The sequence below is a fragment of the Dendrobates tinctorius genome, unplaced genomic scaffold (genome assembly GCF_039654945.1).
Source record: "Dendrobates tinctorius isolate UK_male_01 unplaced genomic scaffold, ASM3965494v1 ptg000008l, whole genome shotgun sequence".
Classification (NCBI taxonomy): Eukaryota; Metazoa; Chordata; class Amphibia; order Anura; family Dendrobatidae; genus Dendrobates; species Dendrobates tinctorius.
In genome coordinates this window covers 68928973-68956150 of record NW_027361676.1, presented here as the reverse complement: position 1 = coordinate 68956150, position 27178 = coordinate 68928973, and the positions used below count along the sequence as shown (strand labels likewise).

Genomic DNA, 27178 nt, shown 5'->3' with positions numbered 1-27178 from the left:
TGAGAAACCAAATTGTGAGGAAGCATGAGCAATCTCAAGGCTACAAGTCTATCTCCAAAGACCTGAATGTTCCTGTGTCTACCGTGCGCAGTGTCATCAAGAAGTTTAAAGCCCATGGCACTGTGGCTAACCTCCCTAGATGTGGACAGAAAAGAAAAATTGACAAGAGATTTCAACGCAAGATTGTGCAAATGTAGGATAAAGAACCTCGACTAACATCCAAACAATTTCAAGCTGCCCTGCAGTCAGAGGGTACAACAGTGTCAGCCCGTACTATCTGTCGGCGTCTGAATGAAAAGGGACTGTATGGTAGGAGACCCAGGAAGACCCCACTTCTTACCCCAAGACATAAAAAAGCCAGGCTGGAGTTTGCCAAAACTTACCTCAAAAAGCATAAAACGATTTAGAAGAATGTTCTCTGGTCAGATGAGACAAAAGTAGAGCTTTTTGGGCAAAGGCATCAACATAGAGTTTACAGGAGAAAAAAGAGGCATTCAAAGAAAAAAACACGGTCCCTACAGTCAAACATGGCAGAGGTTCCCTGATGTTTTGGGGTTGCTTTGCTGCCTCTGGCACTGGACTGCTTGACTGTGTGCATGGCACTATGAAGTCTGAAGACTACCAACATATTTTGCAGCATAAGGTAGGGCCCAGTGTGAGATAGCTGGGTCTCCCTCAGAGGTCATGAGTCTTCCAGCAGGACAATGACCCAAAACACACTTCAAAAAGCACTAGAAAATGGTTTGAGAGAAAGCACTGGAGACATCTAAGGTGGCCAGCAATGAGTCGAGACCTGAATCCCATAGAACACCTGTGGAGAGATCTAAAAATGGCAGTTTGGAGAAGGCACCCTTCTAATATCAGGGACCTGGAGCAGTTTGCCAAAGAAGAATGGTCTAAAATTCCAGCAGAGCATTGTAAGAAACTCATTGATGGTTACCGGAAGCGGTTGGTCGCAGTTATTGTGGCTAAAGGTTGTGCAAACAAGTATTAGGCTGAGAGTGCCAATACTTTTGTCTGGCCCATTTTGGGAGTTTTGTGTGAAATGATCAATGTTTTGCTTTTTTCTTCATTCTCTTTTGTGTTTTTTCATTTAAGACAAACTAAAGGAAGATAATAATACCAAAGAATTTGTGATTGCAATCATTTTCAGGAAGAAACTGAGTATTATCTGACAAAATTGCAGGGGTGTCAATACTTTTGGCCACAACTGTATTTGCTAATATTATTATTATTACACCTACTACATATTAGGATAGGATCTTCGAGATGGGAAAACCCCTTTAATAATAATATAAGTGCAAAGCATAAAGAATGTACTCTTCCTATTGTAAAGCAAACTTGTCTGTCCTGAATAGAAAAATTGTGCCCAATGGCATCTATATGAAAAAAAAAATATTATATAGGTATAAATAGCTCTTAATAATGAAATCACTGCTGATGGGTATATACCAACCACCATGTCCCTACTCTCAAGGGCCCATGATGGGGCATTAAAAATAATAAACCTGTACTCATGTTCCAGACCTGGTTGCATTACACATCAGGTACTTTGGGGCGCAGTCATTTGTCTTACTAATCTGCTCAGTTTATTACAACTGTAACCAGTGTATTTATTAACTCACGTATAAAATAAGGAACTTATGCAATGTTTCATTGTAGGACATGCCTTGTGCCCTGTGAACCAGAAAAGACTTGGAACAGAAAAGAAGTTTTCAGGAATCGGAGAAATGAGGAGATTTTAGAACATGCGGCCCACTGCCATAGACTGTAAGTTGTAGAGTTTTGTGCCAGAGAGAAGCTCAAAATATATCAAAATTGTAATTGATGTGTAAAATGCCTTGTCACATAACACAGGGGAGATGATATAGATGGTGCATGGAACAGGTAGGTTTTATGAACACAGCGTTTTATTTTTCTAGAGCCTTTCAGCATAACCTATTGTATAAGCCATGTAAATATCTACCGTAATAGAGAATCTGCAGGTTTTGTGCGCTCACCTTCCATCACAAGGGGACCTTACAGAGATGAGTCCTTGCCACAAACAGTCATCTTCCTCTTGTGCCTAGGTGAGGACTTATTTTGTTTTTGGCATTGTACATTTGCTAGTTGTGGCTGCCTCCGCAGTTGTGTACCCTCTTTATCCATTTGCGAAAGGCTGTTTTGAATTATAGCAAAGTAAAATTGGATTCGACCTGCCCTGAATTCATTTTGTAGGCTTAAACTGAAGAAAGAAGCTAGTCTGTTTCATGTAGGGTCACATCAGTTGGAGATGACCTTGACATGGCGAGTGGGCTCACACAATTTGATCAACCTCACATTTGAAATTATAGGGAATATAGCAGCGATTGAACGTAATTGCTATCGGTATATATGTGAGCATCTTTTGTGTCATATAGTTGGTTACACCCTGGGGAGGTTAGGTATGCAAACAGCAGGTACATTGGACTGAGGATTTGTAAATCCAAGATATTGGCACAGGATGATTATTTAACATTTTTCTCTTCCCGCTTGTAGAGTACAGAATTTTATGGGCCGAGAGTCCATACTGATGCAGCTCCAAGACTGTGTGAAATCTTCTAATAGACGTCCGATAGTCTTACATGGGCAGCCTGGCAGTGGGAAAAGTGCTCTACTAGCAAAACTGTCTGCAGCCGCTTCATACTGGGATGCCTGGTAAGGTTATATTCATACATTAATCTATATTATGTTAAAATGTGAATTATATGTTATATCGGCTCTGCTTTTCGATGTATTCTGGTATATGGGATCTACAATCCAATTCCAGATGATATGTTACAGGAAGGGTGAAGAAGTATATGATTGGTTGCCATAGACTAGTATTATGAAATTATATCTAATGGAAGTAGAAAAACCCTGATCGGACATTTCACTGTCCATGTGGACTATTAGGACATATGGGGAGAGTCTATAATTGAGAATGAAAGCCTCTAACTAGAGTTGAGCGAAACGGGTGGAAAAAATTCAAAAGTCGCCGACTTTTGGCAAAGTCGGGTTTCATGAAACGAAACCCGACCCTAGGATGAGGTCGGCCACGAGGTCGGCGACTTACGCGCCAAAGTCGCGTTTCAAAAGTTTGTTTTGCGCTCTTTTTCAGCCAATCAGGATCCACGGACACTGTGGGCAATGTGATGACATAGGCACGGGTCACCACCATCTTTCAGAAGGGCATGCAAGTGATTGGCTTGCTTTGGTGGGCGTCACAGGGGGTATAAAAGGGCGTGCACGCCGACCGCCATCTTACTTCTGCCGATCTTAGCATAGGGAGAGGTTGCTGCTGATTCTGTAGGGAGAGCGTTAGGCAGGGAAGAAGACCAAAAAACTGCTTCTGCTGCTAGCGATTTGGCCTGCACAACACACCAGTCACTGTATGTGCAGTGCAAGGGGAGGCTATATAGTGGTGTATCAGTGGTGTTGGTTGTTGGGCTGCCTTCTAAGGCTTCCTGACAGGCTGGCATTGCTGTTTACCCACTGCTCCGCAAACTGCTTTTTTAAAAGCAATCCAATCTCACTTATCCTCTAGTCACTTAGGTCACAGCTGTGCCATCGAGCTTGTCACATAGCGCTCAGATATTCATTGGGCCTCACACAATCCAAAAGTGTCCAGTGTCCAAAAGTGTGTGCAGAGATTCAAACTCTCACTTATCCTCTAGTCACTTAGGTCACAGCTGTGCCATCGAGCTTGTCACATAGCGCTCAGATATTCATTGGGCCTCACACAATCCAAAAGTGTCCAGTGTCCAAAAGTGTGTGCAGAGATTCAAACTCTCACTTATCCTCTGTCACTTAGGTCACAGCTGTGCCATCGAGCCTGTCACATAGCGCTCAGATATTCATTGGGTCTCACACAATCCAAAAGTGTCCAGTGTCCAAAAGTGTGTGCAGAGATTCAAACTCTCACTTATCCTCTAGTCACTTAGGTCACAGCTGTGCCATCGAGCTTGTCACATAGCGCTCAGATATTCATTGGGCCTCACACAATCCAAAAGTTTCAAGTGTCCAAAAGTGTGTGCAGAGATTCAAACTCTCACTTATCCTCTAGTCACTTAGGTCACAGCTGTGCCATCGAGCTTGTCACATAGCGCTCAGATATTCATTGGGCCTCACACAATCCAAAAGTGTCCAGTGTCCAAAAGTGTGTGCAGAGATTCAAACTCTCACTTATCCTCTAGTCACTTAGGTCACAACTGTGCCATCGAGCTTGTCACATAGCGCTCAGATATTCATTGGGCCTCACACAATCCAAAAGTGTCCAGTGTCCAAAAGTGTGTGCAGAGATTCAAACTCTCACTTATCCTCTAGTCACTTAGGTCACAGCTGTGCCATCGAGCCTGTCACATAGCGCTCAGATATTCATTGGGCCTCACACAATCCAAAAGTGTCCAGTGTCCAAAAGTGTGTGCAGAGATTCAAACTCTCACTTATCCTCTAGTCACTTAGGTCACAGCTGTGCCATCGAGCTTGTCACATAGCGCTCAGATATTCATTGGGCCTCACACAATCCAAAAGTGTCCAGTGTCCAAAAGTGTGTGCAGAGATTCAAACTCTCACTTATCCTCTAGTCACTTAGGTCACAGCTGTGCCATCGAGCTTGTCACATAGTGCTCAGATATCAGTGGGCCTCACACAATCCAAAAGTGTCCAGTGTCCAAAAGTGTGTGCAGAGATTCAAAATCTCACTTATTCTCTAGTCACTTAGGTCACAGCTGTGCCATCGAGCCTGTCACATAGCGCTCAGATATCAGTGGGCCTCACACAATCCAAAAGTGTCCAGTGTCCAAAAGTGTGTGCAGAGATTCAAAATCTCACTTATTCTCTAGTCACTTAGGTCACAGCTGTGCCATCGAGCTTGTCACATAGCGCTCAGATATTCATTGGGCCTCACACAATCCAAAAGTGTCCAGTGTCCAAAAGTGTGTGCAGAGATTCAAACTCTCACTTATCCTCTAGTCACTTAGGTCACAGCTGTGCCATCGAGCTTGTCACATAGCGCTCAGATATTCATTGGGCCTCACACAATCCAAAAGTGTCCAGTGTCCAAAAGTGTGTGCAGAGATTCAAACTCTCACTTATCCTCTAGTCACTTAGGTCACAGCTGTGCCATCGAGCTTGTCACATAGCGCTCAGATATTCATTGGGCCTCACACAATCCAAAAGTGTCCAGTGTCCAAAAGTGTGTGCAGAGATTCAAAGTCTCACTTATCCTCTAGTCACTTAGGTCACAGCTGTGCCATCGAGCTTGTCACATAGCGCTCAGATATTCATTGGGCCTCACACAATCCAAAAGTGTCCAGTGTCCAAAAGTGTGTGCAGAGATTCAAACTCTCACTTATCCTCTAGTCACTTAGGTCACAGCTGTGCCATCGAGCTTGTCACATAGCGCTCAGATATTCATTGGGCCTCACACAATCCAAAAGTGTCCAGTGTCCAAAAGTGTGTGCAGAGATTCAAACTCTCACTTATCCTCTAGTCACTTAGGTCACAGCTGTGCCATCGAGCTTGTCACAAAGCGCTCAGATATCAGTGGGCCTCACACAATCCAAAAGTGTCCAGTGTCCAAAAGTGTGTGCAGAGATTCAAAATCTCACTTATTCTCTAGTCACTTAGGTCACAGCTGTGCCATCGAGCCTGTCACATAGCGCTCAGATATCAGTGGGCCTCACACAATCCAAAAGTGTCCAGTGTCCAAAAGTGTGTGCAGAGATTCAAAATCTCACTTATTCTCTAGTCACTTAGGTCACAGCTGTGCCATCGAGCTTGTCACATAGCGCTCAGATATTCATTGGGCCTCACACAATCCAAAAGTGTCCAGTGTCCAAAAGTGTGTGCAGAGATTCAAAATCTCACTTATTCGCTAGTCACTTAGGTCACAGCTGTGCCATCGAGCCTGTCACATAGCGCTCAGATATCAGTGGGCCTCACACAATCCAAAAGTGTCCAGTGTCCAAAAGTGTGTGCAGAGATTCAAACTCTCACTTATCCTCTAGTCACTTAGGTCACAGCTGTGCCATCGAGCTTGTCACATAGCGCTCAGATATTCATTGGGCCTCACACAATCCAAAAGTGTCCAGTGTCCAAAAGTGTGTGCAGAGATTCAAACTCTCACTTATCCTCTAGTCACTTAGGTCACAGCTGTGCCATCGAGCTTGTCACATAGCGCTCAGATATTCATTGGGCCTCACACAATCCAAAAGTGTCCAGTGTCCAAAAGTGTGTGCAGAGATTCAAACTCTCACTTATCCTCTAGTCACTTAGGTCACAGCTGTGCCATCGAGCCTGTCACATAGCGCTCAGATATTCATTGGGCCTCACACAATCCAAAAGTGTCCAGTGTCCAAAAGTGTGTGCAGAGATTCAAACTCTCACTTATCCTCTAGTCACTTAGGTCACAGCTGTGCCATCGAGCTTGTCACATAGCGCTCAGATATTCATTGGGCCTCACACAATCCAAAAGTTTCCAGTGTCCAAAAGTGTGTGCAGAGATTCAAACTCTCACTTATCCTCTAGTCACTTAGGTCACAGCTGTGCCATCGAGCTTGTCACATAGCGCTCAGATATTCATTGGGCCTCACACAATCCAAAAGTGTCCAGTGTCCAAAAGTGTGTGCAGAGATTCAAACTCTCACTTATCCTCTAGTCACTTAGGTCACAGCTGTGCCATCGAGCTTGTCACATAGCGCTCAGATATTCATTGGGCCTCACACAATCCAAAAGTGTCCAGTGTCCAAAAGTGTGTGCAGAGATTCAAACTCTCACTTATCCTCTAGTCACTTAGGTCACAGCTGTGCCATCGAGCCTGTCACATAGCGCTCAGATATTCATTGGGCCTCACACAATCCAAAAGTGTCCAGTGTCCAAAAGTGTGTGCAGAGATTCAAACTCTCACTTATCCTCTAGTCACTTAGGTCACAGCTGTGCCATCGAGCTTGTCACATAGCGCTCAGATATTCATTGGGTCTCACACAATCCAAAAGTTTCCAGTGTCCAAAAGTGTGTGCAGAGATTCAAACTCTCACTTATCCTCTAGTCACTTAGGTCACAGCTGTGCCATCGAGCTTGTCACATAGCGCTCAGATATTCATTGGGCCTCACACAATCCAAAAGTGTCCAGTGTCCAAAAGTGTGTGCAGAGATTCAAACTCTCACTTATCCTCTAGTCACTTAGGTCACAGCTGTGCCATCGAGCTTGTCACATAGCGCTCAGATATTCATTGGGCCTCACACAATCCAAAAGTGTCCAGTGTCCAAAAGTGTGTGCAGAGATTCAAACTCTCACTTATCCTCTAGTCACTTAGGTCACAGCTGTGCCATCGAGCCTGTCACATAGCGCTCAGATATTCATTGGGCCTCACACAATCCAAAAGTGTCCAGTGTCCAAAAGTGTGTGCAGAGATTCAAACTCTCACTTATCCTCTAGTCACTTAGGTCACAGCTGTGCCATCGAGCTTGTCACATAGCGCTCAGATATTCATTGGGCCTCACACAATCCAAAAGTGTCCAGTGTCCAAAAGTGTGTGCAGAGATTCAAACTCTCACTTATCCTCTAGTCACTTAGGTCACAGCTGTGCCATCGAGCTTGTCACATAGCGCTCAGATATTCATTGGGCCTCACACAATCCAAAAGTGTCCAGTGTCCAAAAGTGTGTGCAGAGATTCAAACTCTCACTTATCCTCTAGTCACTTAGGTCACAGCTGTGCCATCGAGCTTGTCACATAGTGCTCAGATATCAGTGGGCCTCACACAATCCAAAAGTGTCCAGTGTCCAAAAGTGTGTGCAGAGATTCAAAATCTCACTTATTCTCTAGTCACTTAGGTCACAGCTGTGCCATCGAGCCTGTCACATAGCGCTCAGATATTCATTGGGCCTCACACAATCCAAAAGTGTCCAGTGTCCAAAAGTGTGTGCAGAGATTCAAACTCTCACTTATCCTCTAGTCACTTAGGTCACAGCTGTGCCATCGAGCTTGTCACATAGCGCTCAGATATTCATTGGGCCTCACACAATCCAAAAGTGTCCAGTGTCCAAAAGTGTGTGCAGAGATTCAAACTCTCACTTATCCTCTAGTCACTTAGGTCACAGCAATGCCATCGAGCTTGTCACATAGCGCTCAGATATTCATTGGGCCTCACACAATCCAAAAGTGTCCAGTGTCCAAAAGTGTGTGCAGAGATTCAAACTCTCACTTATCCTCTAGTCACTTAGGTCACAGCTGTGCCATCGAACCTGTCACATAGCGCTCAGATATTCATTGGGCCTCACACAATCCAAAAGTGTCCAGTGTCCAAAAGTGTGTGCAGAGATTCAAACTCTCACTTATCCTCTAGTCACTTAGGTCACAGCTGTGCCATCGAGCTTGTCACATAGCGCTCAGATATTCATTGGGCCTCACACAATCCAAAAGTGTCCAGTGTCCAAAAGTGTGTGCAGAGATTCAAACTCTCACTTATCCTCTAGTCACTTAGGTCACAGCTGTGCCATCGAGCTTGTCACATAGCGCTCAGATATCAGTGGGCCTCACACAATCCAAAAGTGTCCAGTGTCCAAAAGTGTGTGCAGAGATTCAAAATCTCACTTATTCTCTAGTCACTTAGGTCACAGCTGTGCCATCGAGCCTGTCACATAGCGCTCAGATATCAGTGGGCCTCACACAATCCAAAAGTGTCCAGTGTCCAAAAGTGTGTGCAGAGATTCAAAATCTAACTTATTCTCTAGTCACTTAGGTCACAGCTGTGCCATCGAGCTTGTCACATAGCGCTCAGATATTCATTGGGCCTCACACAATCCAAAAGTGTCCAGTGTCCAAAAGTGTGTGCAGAGATTCAAAATCTCACTTATTCTCTAGTCACTTAGGTCACAGCTGTGCCATCGAGCCTGTCACATAGCGCTCAGATATCAGTGGGCCTCACACAATCCAAAAGTGTCCAGTGTCCAAAAGTGTGTGCAGAGATTCAAAATCTCACTTATTCTCTAGTCACTTAGGTCACAGCTGTGCCATTGAGCTTGTCACATAGCGCTCAGATATCAGTGGGCCTCACACAATCCAAAAGTGTCCAGTGTCCAAAAGTGTGTGCAGAGATTCAAACTCTCACTTATCCTCTAGTCACTTAGGTCACAGCTGTGCCATGCCATCGAGCTTGTCACATAGCGCTCAGATATTCATTGGGCCTCACACAATCCAAAAGTGTCCAGTGTCCAAAAGTGTGTGCAGAGATTCAAACTCTCACTTATCCTCTAGTCACTTAGGTCACAGCTGTGCCATCGAGCTTGTCACATAGCGCTCAGATATTCATTGGGCCTCACACAATCCAAAAGTGTCCAGTGTCCAAAAGTGTGTGCAGAGATTCAAACTCTCACTTATCCTCTAGTCACTTAGGTCACAGCTGTGCCATCGAGCTTGTCACATAGCGCTCAGATATTCATTGAGCCTCACACAATCCAAAAGTGTCCAGTGTCCAAAAGTGTGTGCAGAGATTCAAACTCTCACTTATCCTCTAGTCACTTAGGTCACAGCTGTGCCATCGAGCTTGTCACATAGCGCTCAGATATCAGTGGGCCTCACACAATCCAAAAGTGTCCAGTGTCCAAAAGTGTGTGCAGAGATTCAAAATCTCACTTATTCTCTAGTCACTTAGGTCACAGCTGTGCCATCGAGCCTGTCACATAGCGCTCAGATATCAGTGGGCCTCACACAATCCAAAAGTGTCCAGTGTCCAAAAGTGTGTGCAGAGATTCAAAATCTCACTTATTCTCTAGTCACTTAGGTCACAGCTGTGCCATCGAGCTTGTCACATAGCGCTCAGATATCAGTGGGCCTCACACAATCCAAAAGTGTCCAGTGTCCAAAAGTGTGTGCAGAGATTCAAACTCTCACTTATCCTCTAGTCACTTAGGTCACAGCTGTGCCATCGAGCTTGTCACATAGCGCTCAGATATTCATTGGGCCTCACACAATCCAAAAGTGTCCAGTGTCCAAAAGTGTGTGCAGAGATTCAAACTCTCACTTATCCTCTAGTCACTTAGGTCACAGCTGTGCCATCGAGCTTGTCACATAGCGCTCAGATATTCATTGGGCCTCACACAATCCAAAAGTGTCCAGTGTCCAAAAGTGTGTGCAGAGATTCAAACTCTCACTTATCCTCTAGTCACTTAGGTCACAGCTGTGCCATCGAGCTTGTCACATAGCGCTCAGATATTCATTGGGCCTCACACAATCCAAAAGTGTCCAGTGTCCAAAAGTGTGTGCAGAGATTCAAAATCTCACTTATTCTCTAGTCACTTAGGTCACAGCTGTGCCATCGAGCCTGTCACATAGCGCTCAGATATCAGTGGGCCTCACACAATCCAAAAGTGTCCAGTGTCCAAAAGTGTGTGCAGAAATTCAAAATCTCCCCTGTCCTATAGACACCTTGTTTTACATACTATATAGTTTGTTGGATTTTGTCTACATTTCTACCAAAAATGAGGAAGGCTGGTGGAAGAGGCCGTGGAATTGGGCGGGGGTTGGCAGCTGGTAATTATGGTGTTGGTGGTGGATCTGATGGTAGTGGCAAGAGCAAAATAGGACCGAATGCAGGAGGTGTTGAGCCTGCGTCATCGTCTGGCTACATAAGGCCTCGAACGCTTAGTTTTCTAGGAGTTGGCAAACCGCTTTTAAAGCCAGAGCATCAGGAAAAAGTTTTGTCTTACATTGCTGACTCAGCCTCCAGCTCTATCGCCTCCTCTTCTTCAGTTGTAAAAAGTAAAAGCACTGAGTCGTCATTGGAGGCTCATGTTCATGAACCACACCTTTCCTTGTGTCCTTCACCCCAACCAAGATTGAAGGATGACGCAGGCCATACTACTGATTACTCCATGGAGCTGTTTTCACATACCATGCCTGGATTATCAAGTGAAATGGTGAATTACCCAGGCCAAGATGAATCTGACATGGAGTGCACTGATGCACAGCCGCTGATGGATGATTCTGCTGGTACATTCACTCAGAGCACTACATTGTCCTCGCAGTGTACAGAGCCAGATTCTGACCCTGATGAGACTCAGGTGCCCCTTGCCGCACACTATACCACCATACACGGTGACACAGAGGAAGGTGCACATGACATAGAAGAGGAGGTGATGGATGACCCAATTGTTGACCCAGATTGGCATCCATTGGGGGAAGAGGGTGCTGCTTCCAATAGCTCAGATGAGGAGCATCCACAGCAGACATCGACATCGCAACAGCTGTTATCTGGCAGGCCCGGAGCACTCCAAAGACAGGTTCCAAACATCAAAATAGTTGCTGGACAGCTTGTCCAGAGGGTCAAAAGATCACAGCGTGCTAGGCCGCAAAATGTCTGCCAAAGTAGGAAGAGTGCAGTGTGGCACTTTTTTGAACAAAATCCTCATGATCAGGCCAAGGTTATCTGTAAGAAGTGCGCAAAGACCTTTAGCCGAGGGAAAAATCTGAAAAATTTGAATACCAGTTGCATGCTTAGACATTTAACCAGCATGCACTTGCAAGCGTGGACACAACACCAAACCTCAAGTGCCACATGTGCAACTGATCACAACGAAGGTAGTCAGCAACGCTACATTGTTTCCCCCACTGTAAGCCCACCGGTTAGCACAGCAGCAAATGTTGAGGTGTCGTTGCAAGGCCACAGCAGTCAGGGAATCCCACTGTTATATCAACGAAAGACTGATTCTAGGCCATCAGAAAGAACACCAACTCCATCACCATCATCAACCCTCTCTCAGTCCGCCCTGTCCACCGCTACTTCCACCATATGCAGCTCTCAAGTCCAGCTCACCCTCCCAGACACTATGAGTAGGTCAAGAAAGTACTCAGTCTCTCATCCGCGTACACTGGGTTTGAACGCCCACATTGCCAAACTAATCTCGTTTGAGATGATGCCCTTTCGGTTGGTGGAAAGCACAGCTTTCCGCGAACTCATGGCCTATGCAGTACCACGCTATGACCTACCCAGTCGCCACTTCTTCTCTCGCAAAGCCATCCCAGCCCTCCACCATCATGTGAAAGACCGCATTGTCCATGCACTCAAGCAGTCAGTGAGCGGAAAGGTGCACCTCACAACTGATGCATGGTCCAGTCGGCATGGCCAGGGCCGTTACGTGTCCATCACTGCGCACTGGGTTAATGTGGTGGATGCAGGGTCCACAGGGGACAGCGGTGGTGGGACAGTGCTGCCTAGCCCACGGTATAGGAAACAGTTGGCTGTAGGCGTTCCACCCTCCTCCTCCTCCTCCTCCTCCTCCAGAAGCGAAAGCTCGTCCACAGAGCGCAGTCGTACGAGCACTCCATCTGCAGCTGCCACTGTTGCACACGATGTGTCCCCCTATCGAGCAGCTAGTGGAAAGCGTCAGCAGGCTGTGTTGCAGATGATGTGTTTGGGCGACAGACATACCGCCGAGGTGCTGGCCGAGTACTTGAAGCGACAAACTGAGTCATGGCTGGGCAGTGTACATCTTGAGGCAGGCAAGGTAGTTAGTGATAACGGCCGTAATTTTGTGGCAGCCATAGCCCTTTCAAAACTCAGCCACATACCTTGCTTGGCTCACACCTTGAACCTGGTGGTGCAGTGCTTCCTCAAAAATTATCCGGAGTTAACAGCCCTGCTCCAGAAGGTGCGAAGACTGTGCGTGCACATCCGCCGGTCGCCTGTACACTCCGTTCGTATGCAGAAGCTGCAGCGATTGCTCCACCTTCCCAACCACCGCCTCATTATCGACATTGCAACAAGGTGGAACTCCACCCTGCACATGGTGGAGCGGCTGTGCGAGCAGAGGCAGGCCATAATGCATTTGTGGGAGGATACACGGCCAGGCACTTTGAGAGCAGACATGGAGTTGACAGGTGTGCAGTGGTCGAAGCTGAAAGACCTCTGTAAAGTCCTTCAGTGTTTTGAGGAATGCACACGGCTGGTAAGCGCAGACGACGCCATCCTAAGCATGAGCATCCCACTTATGCGTCTGCTCATGCAAACTTTGACGCACCTTAAGGAGCAGGCGTCTGCAGCCAATGTTGATGAGGAGGAAGAGGAGGAGGGAATCCTTGATGACATTCAGCCATTGTCTGCTCAGGGACCTCTCCTGGACGAGGTGGAGGAAGAAGAGGAGGAGGAGGATGATGATGGGGATGATTACTTAGGGGAGGAGGATGCATCTCGTGGGGCAAGTGAAAATGTTGGTGTGGCAAGGTCTGGTACAGGGTTTGTGCGTGACTGGAGGGATGTGGATTTGCCAGAAAGTGCTCCTCCAACCAGCACTCGCAGTGCATCATTGACACCGGGAACATTGGCCCACATGTCAGATTATGCCTTGCGGATCCTAAAAAGGGACCCCCGCATTGCCAAAATGATGAACGATGACGACTACTGGTTGGCCAGCATCCTGGATCCACGCTATAAAGGCAAATTACAAAACATCATGCCACAGGAGAACCTTGACCTAATATTGGCTAATAAACAAGCAACTCTGGTAAATCGGTTGCTTGAGGCATTCCCAGCACACAGCAGCGGTGATGGTTCTCACACGAGCCGTACGGGCCGGGGGCAGCTTGGCAGAGGTGTTCGTGGTGCACACAGCAGAAGTGGCGTTGGAGACAGGGGTTTCATGACAATGTTGTGGACTGATTTTTCAAATACCGCTCACACAACTGGTAATACTGCATCGATGGAAAGTGACAGGAGACAGCAGTTGTCAACCATGGTTACAAACTACTTTTCCTCCCATATCGATGTTCTCCCACACAGGTCATTCCCCTTTGACTATTGGGCCGCTAAACTGGACACCTGGCCTGAATTGGCACAATATGCCTTACAGGAGCTCGCTTGCCCAGCTGCAAGTGTGCTATCGGAAAGAGTCTTCAGTGCAGCTGGATCAATCCTGACAGAAAAAAGGACCCGTCTGTCAACCCAAAATGTGGATGATCTAACCTTCATTAAAATGAACCATGCATGGGTTTCCAAGGATTTTGTCCCACCTTCCCCTGATGACACATAGGGTGACAGAAAAATGGCTTGCTTTGGTCCACCTCTTCCTGGGACTTCACCTATTTCGCCTTTTGCATCAGCTGAATGTCCAACATCAACATATGCCACTTTCTAAAACTCCCTAACTGTGCTGCCTCCCCCCCCATGGCCGGGGTCACCACCTAGCGCACGACACCGTGCGAGTGCCGTTGCCCTGGACAGGTGGGTAGGCCGACTCTTGGGCGCGGGCACTGGCACAGGGTCCCTCATAGTGCAATCAAGTGTCTCTGACGGTGGTGGTGCACACCCGCCGTCAGACACACCGCTGTACTATGAGGGGCCCAGTGCCAGTACCGACGCCCACGAGTGGGCCCCCCTTGCTTGGGCAGGGCCCCAGCATTTGCAATCTTTACTTCTCCCTGCTCCTCCGCTGTGTAATCTGGGCCGTCAAATCCATACTGTGCCTGACACCGTCTGAGCCTGCCTCCTGAGACATATATTTTGAATGTGTACGCTATCCATACATGTTATCCGGGGATACGGTACCCTTTCTAACCTTTGTGCAATCGCGTGCAATCCATACTGGGCCTGACACCGTCTGAGCCTGCCTCCTGAGACATATATTTTGAATGTGTACGCTATCCATACATGTTATCCGGGGATACGGTACCCTTTCTAACCTTTGTGCAATCACGTGCAATCCATACTGGGCCTGACACCGTCTGAGCCTGCCTCCTGAGACATATATTTTGAATGTGTACGCTATCCATACATGTTATCCGGGGATACGGTACCCTTTCTAACCTTTGTGCAATCACTTGCAATCCATACTGGGCCTGACACCGTCTGAGCCTGCCTCCTGAGACATATATTTTGAATGTGTACGCTATCCATACATGTTATCCGGGGATACGGTACCCTTTCTAACCTTTGTGCAATCACGTGCAATCCATACTGGGCCTGACACCGTCTGAGCCTGCCTCCTGAGACATATATTTTGAATGTGTACGCTATCCATACATGTTATCCGGGGATACGGTACCCTTTCTAACCTTTGTGCAATCACGTGCAATCCATACTGGGCCTGACACCGTCTGAGCCTGCCTCCTGAGACATATATTTTGAATGTGTATGCTATCCATACATGTTATCCGGGGATACGGTACCCTTTCTAACCTTTGTGCAATCACGTGCAATCCATACTGGGCCTGACACCGTCTGAGCCTGCCTCCTGAGACATATATTTTGAATGTGTACGCTATCCATACATGTTATCCGGGGATACGGTACCCTTTCTAACCTTTGTGCAATCACGTGCAATCCATACTGGGCCTGACACCGTCTGAGCCTGCCTCCTGAGACATATATTTTGAATGTGTACGCTATCCATACATGTTATCCGGGGATACGGTACCCTTTCTAACCTTTGTGAAATCACGTGCAATCCATACTGGGCCTGACACCGTCTGAGCCTGCCTCCTGAGACATATATTTTGAATGTGTACGCTATCCATACATGTTATCCGGGGATACGGTACCCTTTCTAACCTTTGTGCAATCACGTGCAATCCATACTGGGCCTGACACCGTCTGAGCCTGCCTCCTGAGACATATATTTTGAATGTGTACGCTATCCATACATGTTATCCGGGGATACGGTACCCTTTCTAACCTTTGTGCAATCACGTGCAATCCATACTGGGCCTAACACCGTCTGAGCCTGCCTCCTGAGACATATATTTTGAATGTGTACGCTATCCATACATGTTATCTGGGGATACGATACCCTTTCTAACCTTTGTGCAATCACGTGTAATCCATACTGGGCGTGAGAACGGCTGGCAAGCTACAGCACCTGTGGTTTGCACACGTAAGTTTTTCATTTTTTCAGGAATGACGGTTAGGCCTAATTCCGGAACTGCAGTTGACCTGCACTTACTGGGAAATCATTGTTCGCGGGTAATAATTGTAATCACTCAGTGATCCCCATCACTAACGTTGTTCAGCGGGTTATCTGCACCTGTAAGCGACAAACGCTGGCCTTTTCAGTGTAGCGCACATGCAGCCACTGACATGTAAGGGCATGACACACCAGTTATTGGCCAATCTCATGTTCCAGAGCCTCACGTGTCCCTCTAGTAAGCCGGACTCGGACCGCGGGGCATGACGGAGTCTCGTTCGTTAACGGAATTAAGCTTGCAATGTGTGCATCTGTTCTGTAGCTGGCATGGTTGAGGTTTCCCAGGTGGAGTCGAATTTAACCGTAGGCTCCACTCCTGGTGGTGCCCTTCTGGACATTCCTTTAAGGTTCAGCTTTGCAACCATACTGCCCACGTAAAACAAACACTTTGCCTTCATGAACGCTGTTTGGAGGGTCATGACTCGTGGGAATAACGCCGCCCAATCAGTTAACCTGCTAGAGAGATCCTTCGTTGCTCCCAAGCATGACATCACACTCCCTAGGAGGAAGGTAATGCCAGTGTGGCGACCGTACTCCTGGGGGCGACACAAGTGCACTGATGCCCAGCGACTGCTCGATGAATCTGCTGGTACATTGACCCAGACCACTACATTCCCCTCTCACGCTACACGGCCTGAATCTGACCCTGATGAAACTCAGGTTACCCTTCCCATATACAGTTCCATCTTACACGGTGACAAAGAGGAAGCTGCAGATGAAAGTGCAGGTTCGGCCCACCCGCCATCAGACACACCACCGTACTATCAGGGGCCCTGTGCCAGTGCCGTCGCCAACGAGTGGGCCCCCCTGCTTGCTCAGGATCACAGCACTTGCAAGGTTGAAATACTGTGCAGTGAGATGGAAGATGGGGACGACAAGGAGTCCAGACTAGTCCAGGGATTCCCTAGCGAGGAGACTTATTTGATTGTTTTCAATGTTGGGACAGCAATTTTTGGGGAGCACTATACTCTGGAGAATGATAGATTGGGCCCACCATACACTGGAACATTCCAAAGGTGGACATCAGACACTGGAGCAGCATTCACAGGGCCCATTATACACTAGAGCATTAGAAATGGGGCCCATTATGTTTGGAGCATTATTTGGGCCCATAAGACAGTGGCGCTTCATCCATGGGGACCAACATATACTGTAGCATTATGTGGAGCTCATCATATACTGTTTCAAACATTATATGGGACCAATGATTCTGTATGGAGAAATAGATGGGCCTCGTCATGAGATGTAAAAAGTGAGGTATTTTTCATTGTACTATACCGCTATTTCTCTGCCGTATTGGAGCATGATGAGTTGTGGTATGTGTTAAAGGGGCGCTCTTTCGCCCAGGGCACATGAAAACCTGCAGCCAGCCCTCCCCCCCCACAACTTTAGCCAAATAACCCCCATTTTTCAGTGCGTAACTTGTATTATGAAGTTAATTAAGGTTGACAAGCTTAAGTAAGAAGAATTGATGCTTTTGGCATTCAAATGGGCACTGTAGGTGTGTTTCCTGTCCTCCTCTCACTGCCGACTTTTATTCCCCATTGACTTACATTGGGTTTCGTGTTTCGGGACGACCCCGACTTTTCCCTATAATCGGACGATCTTGCTCGACCCGACTTTTGGAAAAGTCGGGTTTCACGAAACGAAACGCGACCCTAAAAAAACAAAAGTCGCTCAACTCTAACTAGAAGTTGCTCAATCTCTGACCAACTTGTATCAGTCATGTATTATTTGGACAGCCTTTCTGATAATGCTTTCATTTCCACAGTAGCTGATAAAATGTAAAGTTAGCCTGGTTGTCCCTGGGCATAATCAGCTTTTGGCCTGAGTGTTTCTAAAAAAACAAAACGGATGATTTTCACGGCTCTAATATTAAAGGGGTTACTTGCGATAAGACAACAACTTTAAGGAAATGTTTATTGCAGTAATAATCATAATTAGAATAATATTTATAATAATAACAACAAAAAACATGTTTTTTTTATTCATATTATCCTGTTTTAGCCTAATAACATGAATAAGTGTAAAAAAGGTGTATAAGCATCGATTCATTCTGTAAAGTATGAAGCGTCTGTAATCATTAATGATCTGCAGCTTTAACGTCTGTCTAGAATTTTGAAACATTTTCATTCTCCTTATAACAAACAGGGACCTGAGATTGGTGACTCGCTTTATTGGCGCTACAGGGGAGAGCCGAAACCCTCGTCTATTGCTACAAAGTCTGTGTTACCAGATAGCCGCCATATTTAACCTGAAAACACAGTTCTCTGAGGTACTAGTCATATAGGTATATGATCATCATAGAATCATGCATTGCCAGTACTAAATCAACTATATATGTAAGGTGTAAGAAAAAAACATGCAAAAATCTGCCTTGGCTGTGGCACCGACCGACATAGTGTGACACCCAAGTGATGGGTGTCTCAATATGGAAACTTCTGGTTGTATCAGCCTCTTGCGTGGTACCACCAGCAGAACACATCACACCACACACACACACTGTATATGACGTACGCGCCACACACACACAAACACACACTGTATATGCCGTATGCATCACACTCACACTGTATATGCCATAAACAGCCTCTTGCACGGTACCACCAGCGGAACACCGTCACGAACAAGCCGCAGCTGGGATCAGCCGAATGATTCATTGACCGCCGCCATCTTTGTACAGGAGGAGCGAATGCGCAGTTTTAATGTGACCGCTGCTATCTGTCTGCACAGAGATGGCAGCGGTCTGATTTACTACGCCTGCGCGAATTCCGTGCAGGCGCAGTGAATCATTTGGCTTATCCTGGTGGCAAATGAGCGATGTGTCTACAAGCAGAGAAAGCTGGTCACATTAAAGAGGTGTTCCCATGAACAAAAGTTCATTTTAAAAATTGTCTGTGTCTGACCGTGTACGGAGCATACCACATCTATTGGGTAGGAGAGGAAGCAAAAAGACAATACTGACATTACAGCAGGGGATCACAGAGGATTCATTTTGTGAGGTAATATATTTAACTGACTGTTTTTAAACAATATTTTACCTCTCAAAATGTATCCTCTGCGATCTCCTGCTGTAATGTCAGTATTGTCTTTTGCTTCCTCCCCTGCCCAGGAGCTGTGGTATGTTCTGTACATGGTCAGACACAGACAATTTTTAAAATGAACTTTCGTTCATGGGAATACCCCTTTAAAAAGCAAATATCAAGGCTAACATCAAAAAAATACCAAGAATATACTATCAAAGAAAAGGACGGCTATCCAAGTTACCGCAGAAACATGACAAGGGGGATAGCACAAGGTGTAGACTGGTCAAAGAAGTGAGCACAGACGGGGGAAGTCAGCACATGGGGAAAGAGAGAGTGTGATAGGTGGGTGAGCACATGGGGGGAGAGATTCTCAACTCTGAAAAGCCTGTCCCCATTGTGACATTACCGCCCTCCTGATGCGATAGCATCGTGCCTCTATCTAGTGTATTCATAAACAATAAGTCAAAAGGAACAAAAAGACACTGTCCTTAAAAAATTCCAATATTAAAGAGGACACAACAGCACGAGAATGACCCTATAAAATCATAGTGCACATTTTGTCCATTGTGCCGGTTCACCACTGGGCACACATCAGGGCAAAATCAGGCCCGGGTCCACAATATGCTGTTTTAAAAATCACTTCTTTACCAATAAATTGGTAATTATTTTAACAACTTGACATGTGAGCAATAGTGCTAAGATACTTATCTTCTCTCACTACTCAGTGGTAGTGCTCATGATATAATAATAATAGTAATAATAATACACCAAGGTTACTTACCGGTAGCCGGTTTTTCCGGAGCCCATGACGGCACACATGAGAGAGGGGATCCGCCCAGTCAGGACAGGAACCCTACTGAAGATAAAAGGGCGGTACCTCTCCCTCGCTTCAGTTGGTTTACAGAGCATGAGAGGCCCCCCGGGTTAGTACACATGGTAAAACTATCACCACATTATGTCTAACTAAAAAACACCCAAACTAAAGTGCACACCAAAGGAGTGAAAGGGGGGGAATATACAGGTGCCGTCATGGGCTCCGGAAAAACCGGCTACCGGTAAGTAACCTTGGTGTTTTCCCGTCTCCCATGACGGCACACATGAGAGACTTTTGTAGAATAAGACACCTTAGGGAGGGACCACCGCTTGCAGCACCCTTCTACCAAAGGTTAGGTCAGTAGAGGAAGATAGATCAAGTCGGTAGTGTTTAAAAAAGGTGGAAGGTGAGGACCAAGTAGCGGCTTTACAAATTTGCTCAATCGATACCTCAGCCTTCTCTGCCCAGGAGGTAGCCACGGCTCTGGTGGAGTGAGCCTTGATGCCTTCTGGAACCGGAGCGCCACTTGCGGAGTAGGATAACATAATGGCCTCCCTGATCCATCTGGCAATGGTACTTTTAGCTACCCCGTGCCCCTTTCTACTACCCTGAAAGGCTACAAAAAGGGACTGATCTTTCCTCCACTGACTAGTCATTGACATATATTGTATTATGGCTCTTCTTACATCTAATGTATGGAACTTTTGCTCCCCCGGGTTTCTGGGATTGTTACAGAACGACGGCAAGGAGATCTCCTGAGTCCTATGAAACTTTTGGACTACCTTGGGGAGATAGGCCGGGTCTGGTCTTAGAACCACTCGGTCATCCAAGATCTGTGTATAAGGAGGACATATAGACAGAGCTTGTAGGTCGCTGACTCTTCGGGCTGACGTTAAGGCTACCAGTAAGACCGTTTTAAGTGTAAGTAGCTTTGGTGACAGCTCTAGTAGTGGTTCGAAGGGATCTTTGGTTAAAGCCTCCAAAACTAGGTTCAGGTCCCAGGGTGGTATCTTTGGGATAATGACCGGCCTTGACCTGCCACAGGACTTAATGAACCGGGACACCCACCTATTGGCTGCTAAATTGCAGTTATATAGGGCCCCCAAAGCTGAGACTTGAACTTTGAGTGTGTTAGTGGCTAACCCTAGTTGCAGCCCCGACTGTAAGAACTCTAGGATAGGTCCCACTGGAGCTATATCCCCTAAAGGTTCCCCCAGGAAGTCTAGGAACTTTTTCCACGTTCTACCGTAGATTTGGGATGTTATTGGTTTCCTACTTTTCAACAGGGTGGAGACTAACCCTGGAGAGAAACCCTGGCGACTCAGTAGCGCCCTCTCAAATTCCAGGCTGCTAGATGGAAGCCCTTCACCTGAGAGTGGACCACTGTTTCCTGGGAAAGCAGGTCTGGAATCTCTGGTAGTATCCATGGATCTGTCACTGACATGAGCCTCAGAAGGGAGAACCAAGGCCTTCTCGGCCAAAAAGGAGCTATAAGAATTATTCTTGCCCGATCCTCCCTGATTTTCCTGACTACTACTGGGATCATTGTTATCGGGGGGAATGCATAGGCCAGGATGAACTTCCAGGGTATTTGTAGGGCATCTACTGCGAAGGGGTTTTCCCTTGGATTTAGCGAGCAGAACTTCCTGACCTTCCGGTTGTGTGCGATAGCGAACAGGTCTATTTCTGGTCTGCCCTAGGCCTGAACTATTTGTTGGAAGACTCGGGAGTTTAGGGACCATTCCCCTTGTCTTAGATGCCTGCGACTCAGGAAGTCTGCCTGTATATTTTCTGCCCCCTTCATGTGCAATGCTGTGATGGATAACAAATGTTGCTCTGCTAGCTGGAAGAGTAGATCTGATATTTGCATGAGGCCCCGAGATCTCGTTCCCCCCTGATGATTGATGTAGGCTACTACTGCCTGATTGTCCGTCATGACCCGGGTGTGGCGGCCCTGAAGTAAGGGAAGGAAATGTTTCACGGCTTTTTCCACTGCCCATAGTTCTTTTACATTTGAATTCTGATCGCTTTCTAGTGAGGACCTGGTCCCCTGTATTGTATGGGACCTCAGGTGTGCTCCCCACCCTGTGGCACTCGCGTCTGTCGTAATGATGTCCTCGACTGGTTTTTGCCACGGGACACCAGCTGTTAGATTCTTTTCTACAGTCCACCAGAGCAGGGAATCTCTTACAGCCACTGAGAGACATAGTTTGCCTTCTAAATGCCCTTTTAATTGTTTCTGCGCTGACAGGACTTCCCACTGTAGTTGCCTTAAGTGGTACTGCGCCCATGTTACTGCGGGTATACATGATGTCAGTGAGCCTAAAAGGGACATTGCGTTCCTCAGTGTCATATTTGGCCTTTGTATTGCTGTGCGAGCTAGGCCTCTTATCTTGGTCACTTTCCTCTCTGGTAGGAGGCAGCGTTGTTGCTCTGAGTCCAATATCAACCCTAGGAAGGATTGCTCTTTTACTGGGGTTATCCTTGACTTGGGGATGTTTACTATCCATCCTAGTCCTACTAGAGTTGCTATTACTTCCTTCACTTGAAGTGTGCAGTGGGATTCCGACCTCCCTATTACCAGAAAGTCATCTAAGTATGGGACGATCACTATGTCCCTGGATCGCAGAAAAGACATTACTTCGGCCATCACTTTGGTGAATACCCTGGGGGCTGTAGACAGGCCAAACGGAAGGGCTGCGTATTGGTAGTGTCTCACCTGCCCCTGGATATAGAGCGCTACAATCAAAATATCTCTGATACTCCCGATGGATTGGGATGTGATAGTAGGCATCTTTTAAGTCTATCACTGCCATGAGGCAATGCTGGAACAGGATCTTTGTGGCCGTGTTGATTGACTCCATTTTGAAGGAGCAATTGTCTATCCACTGATTGAGTCTCCTCAGGTTGACAATGGTTCTCCAAGAGCCGTCTGGTTTTTGTATTAAGAAGAGGGGGGAGTAGAACCCCCTTCCTTCTTCTTGCGCTGGGACTTCCTGTAGGACTTGTTTTTTCACTAGTCCCAAGACTTCCGTCTCCAGGGCCAGCTGTTGCTCTTGGGCTTTCCTTCTGGGTGTTATTATGAAGGTATGCCTGGGCGGACGTATGAATTTTATTTTTAAGCCGTCCTTGATTATATTTAGGACCCATGTACTGGGGGAGATATTTGCCCAGGCGGAAAGAAAGAGAGAAAGCCTTCCCCCTACCTCTGGCCCAATGTCATTGGGGAGATTTTTTGGAGGAAGTGGAGGGCCCTTTAAACATATAGCCCGATCCTCTTTTTTCTTTAAAGTCCCAGCTTTTTCTATCTCCCGGGGGACGACCCCTGTTAAATCTCCTCCTCCGAAAGGGCTGCTTCTTAGGTTCTCCCGGAAATCTGGGAAAGCTTTTCTTCCTATCCCCCGCATGCTCCAAAATCTCTTCTAGTTTTTTCCCGAAGAGGAATTGGCCATCGCATGGAATGGAACATAACTTGTGCTTGGAGGGTAAATCTCCGGGACACCCTTTAAGCCACAGGGCTCGTCTTTCCGCATTTGACAGGCTTGCTGCTCTAGCTGTCAATCTTGCGGAGTCTGCAGAGGAATCGGCCAGGAAAGCCGCTGCTCCGTGCACCAATGTTAGATTAGCTAGAATTTCGTCTGTAGGAACTCTATCCTTGATGTGGTCCTCTATTTGTTGCAGCCAGACCATGAGGGCATGAGCAGTACAGGTACCGGCTATTGCTGGCTTCAATCCCCCTGCTGAAGCTTCCCAGATGTGCTTCAGAAACCCATCCGCCTTCTTATCAAGCGGGTCTTTCAACACGCCAGAATCTTCTAATGGTAGGGATTCCTTTTTTGAGGATCTGGCTACAGCCCCATCAATTTTTGGGACTTTTTCCCAGGTTTCTGAGTCCTTCTGGTCAAAGGGGTACCTCCTCTTTGATGTGGAAGGTAAGCCCCCTGACCGCTCTGTCTTTTTCCATTCCCTGTCAATTAGCGCTTTTATTTTATCATTTACAGGGAAGGTACGCTTTCGCTTTTCCTCCAGTCCTCCAAACATTACATCCTCTAATGATTTGGGAGTTTTTTCTTCTTTAAGGCCCATTGTAGCTCTAATGGCCTTGACCAGTTTTTCTACGTCCTCCGTTGGGAAACATGGACGGCCGCCTATATCGCTGTCCGAGGAGGATTCTGAGGACTGCGTAGAGGAAGAGGAGGTGGAGGGGGACAAAGATCTATCCCGCCCCTTCTGCTTTGGCGAGGCCTCTGAATCGGAGCTCCTTCTACGTTTTTTTTTCTTTTTAAGGGCTGCCTTTAGGGAACCTTTCACCTCCTGATGTATTAACTCCTTCAGACTAGTCACCAAATCAGGGGTCTCCTCCTGTATAGTCCTGTTAATACAGTCAGCGCAGAGATCTTTCTGCCACTGATCTGCCAGCGGGTTTTTACATAGGGCGCATTCTCTATTTTTGGCTTTGCTGCTGGCCTTCCTCGCCCCCTAGTGATCAAACAGAGAAAATGGAACCCCATTACCATAAGGATGACATTCACGTAGATCACTCACCACCGCTGTCAATCAGGGGTACCGATCTCGGAGGCTCCTCAGATGCACTCGTGACGTTTCTCCTGGACGTCCCAGAGTCATGCCGATTGCGCTTATGACTGCCGCTCCTACCACTTGAGCGACTGCTCCTGGTATGTTGGTGGCTCGGCCTGGCATCTGGCGAGAAGTCTTGCTGCTGACGCTGCTGCTGTTGCTGCTGCTGACGCTGCTTGTCTTGCCCCACTTCCATTCTGAAGCCTTGGGCATGAGTGCGTCTTCTGTGGTCATCCCCCTTATGTAAGGGGGATCCACTGCACTGTCCGCCTCCTCCGGTTACCCCCACAGCCCTTCCCCCCTGCCATACTGCCGGGATCTCTCTCCACCGATCGGCGTTCTTCACCATGGGCGCCGCCATCTTGAATTGTCGGCGACGCCTCCGACGTCACGCGGGCACGCCCCTTTCCCAGCGTGCCCTGCGCGTGACGTCAGAGGAGCGCGACCCGGAAGCGGCCGCTCCCTCAACGCTCCAGAGTAGGGAATCACTGGCAGAGGGGGAGAGGGCGGCGCGGCAGCCACGGCAGAGCCCCAGGACCCCCGCCGTGCTGTTCCTGCGCCCGCTCGGACGCTGAGCCCCGGAGGACCCGCGGACGGCGCTTCCTCCATCCCGACACCCAGCGCTCAGGAGCCCAGCCTGATCTTCTACGCCGGCACGGGAGAGGGGCAGGTAAGTGTGACCTGCTGTCTTCAGCACGGGTCCCTGTCAGGACAGGAAACCCAACTGAAGCGAGGGAGAGGTACCGCCCTTTTATCTTCAGTAGGGTTCCTGTCCTGACTGGGCGGATCCCCTCTCTCATGTGTGCCGTCATGGGAGACGGGAAAAATTTTATTTCTATAGTGCCAACATATTCTGGAGCACTTACATTTTACAGGGGACTTGTACAGCCAAAAGACATTACACCATAATAATAATCACATAAATCAACAGATACCAAGAGGAGTGAGGGCCCTGCTCGCAAGCTTACAATCTATGCCCTGAGGAAGGCATACCAAAAAGAGAAACCCGAAGATCTCCACAATGGGGGAGGATTTATGAAAATGGAATTGATCTTAAACTGCACAAACACTTAACTTTCAGTGTTTGCGTTCAGATGCATAGTAATGTAGTAAAACAGTACAACTGTATGAGTCCCTAGATTCCAGCCACACTTTAAAATAGATTGTCCATAGACTGAATGCCCATTTGCCATATATTTGTCCATTGGTATTCCATTATTTTTAAACTATTTTAGAAAGTTCAAGCATATTTATATTGAAATGCATAGTCCATTGTAAATTTCAAATTGAGTCTGATGGTGACGTGAGCATCTCTATGGCACATTGCCGTGTACATTTAGGCAATGCGCTCACATTTCTATAGGAATGTAAGTATTGCATCTCCATTACTGATTCTCCAGTGCCTGTACTCTTAATAGAAAGATGAAAACTGGCTCAGAATATACACTGGGGAAAAATAAGTATTTGATACACTGCTGATTTTGCAAGTTTTCCCACATACAAAGAATGGAGAGGTCTGTAATTTTTATTGTAGGTACACTTCAACTGTGAGAGAGAGTCTTTAAAAAATCCAGAAAATCACATTGTATGATTTTTACATAATTAACTTGCATTTTATTGCATGAAATAAGTATTTGATATAATAGAAAAACAGAACTTAATATTTGGTACAGAAATCTTGGTTTGCAATTAAAAAGGTCAGACATTTCCTGTAGTTCTTGACCAAGTTTGCACACACTACAGCAGGGATTTAGGCCTACTACTCTATACAAATCATCTCCAGATCTTTCAGGTTTAGGGGCTGTCGCTGGACAACATTGACTTTCACCTCCCTCCAAATATTTTCTATTGGGTTCAGGTCTGGAGACGGGCTAGGCCACTCTAGGACCTTGAAATGCTTTTTACGAAGCCACTCCTTAATTGTCCTGGCTGTGTGTTTTGGGTCATTGTCATGTTGGAAGACCCAGCCACCACCCATCTTCAATGCTCTTACTGAGGAATGGAGATTGCTGGCCAAAATCTTGTGATACATGACCCCAGCCATCCTCCCTTCAATACTGTTTAGTCGTCCTGTCCCCTTTGCAGAAAAGTACCCCGAAAGTATGATGTTTCTGCCACCATGCTTCACGGATGGGACAGTGTTCTTGGGGTTATACTAATTCGTCTTCTTCCAAACACGTTGAGTGGAATTGATGCCAAAAAGTTCTATTTTGGTCTCATCTGACCACACAAACTTCAAATGGGCCTGGACCTGTGCTGGCGTGAGCAGGGGGATGTTGCGTGCCCTGCAGGATTTTAATCTATGACAAGGTATTGTGTTACTAACAGTAATGTTTGAGATTGTGGTCCCACACCTCTTCAGGTCAATGACCAGGTCCTCCCATGTAGTTCTGGGCTGATTACTAACCTTTTTCAAAATCATACTTACTCCATGAGGCGAGATTTTAAATAGAGCCCCAGACCAAGGAAGATTGACAGTCATCATGTGTTTCTTCAATTTTCTAATGATTTGGGCCAACAGTTGTTGCCTTCTCACCAAGCTGCTTGCCTATTGTCCTGTGTCCCATCCCAGTCTTGTGCAGGTCTACAATTTTGACCCTATAGTGTCCTTAGACAGCTCAGTGTGTGGACAGGTGTCTTTTATACAGATATCGAGTTCAAACAAGTGCAATTAATACAGGTAATGAGTGGGGAGTAGGATGGCTTCTTAAAGAAAAACTAACAGGTCTGTGAGCATCAGAATTCTTGCTGGTAGTTAGATGTTTAAATACTTATTTCATGAAATAAAATGCAATTTAATTATG

At 46.8% G+C, this 27178-nt stretch overlaps 1 protein-coding gene across 1 annotated transcript in view; it reads left to right on the top strand.

The window, feature by feature from the left end:
* The window catches only part of LOC141092192 (uncharacterized), a 169949-nt gene that overhangs the window by 69624 nt on the left and 73147 nt on the right, over nucleotides 1-27178 (top strand). Inside the window, exons 13-15 of the mRNA XM_073578209.1 lie at nucleotides 1663-1770; nucleotides 2518-2676; nucleotides 18108-18231. Coding sequence (XP_073434310.1) covers nucleotides 1663-1770; nucleotides 2518-2676; nucleotides 18108-18231 — 391 coding nt within the window. The remainder of the gene's footprint in view (nucleotides 1-1662; nucleotides 1771-2517; nucleotides 2677-18107; nucleotides 18232-27178) is intronic.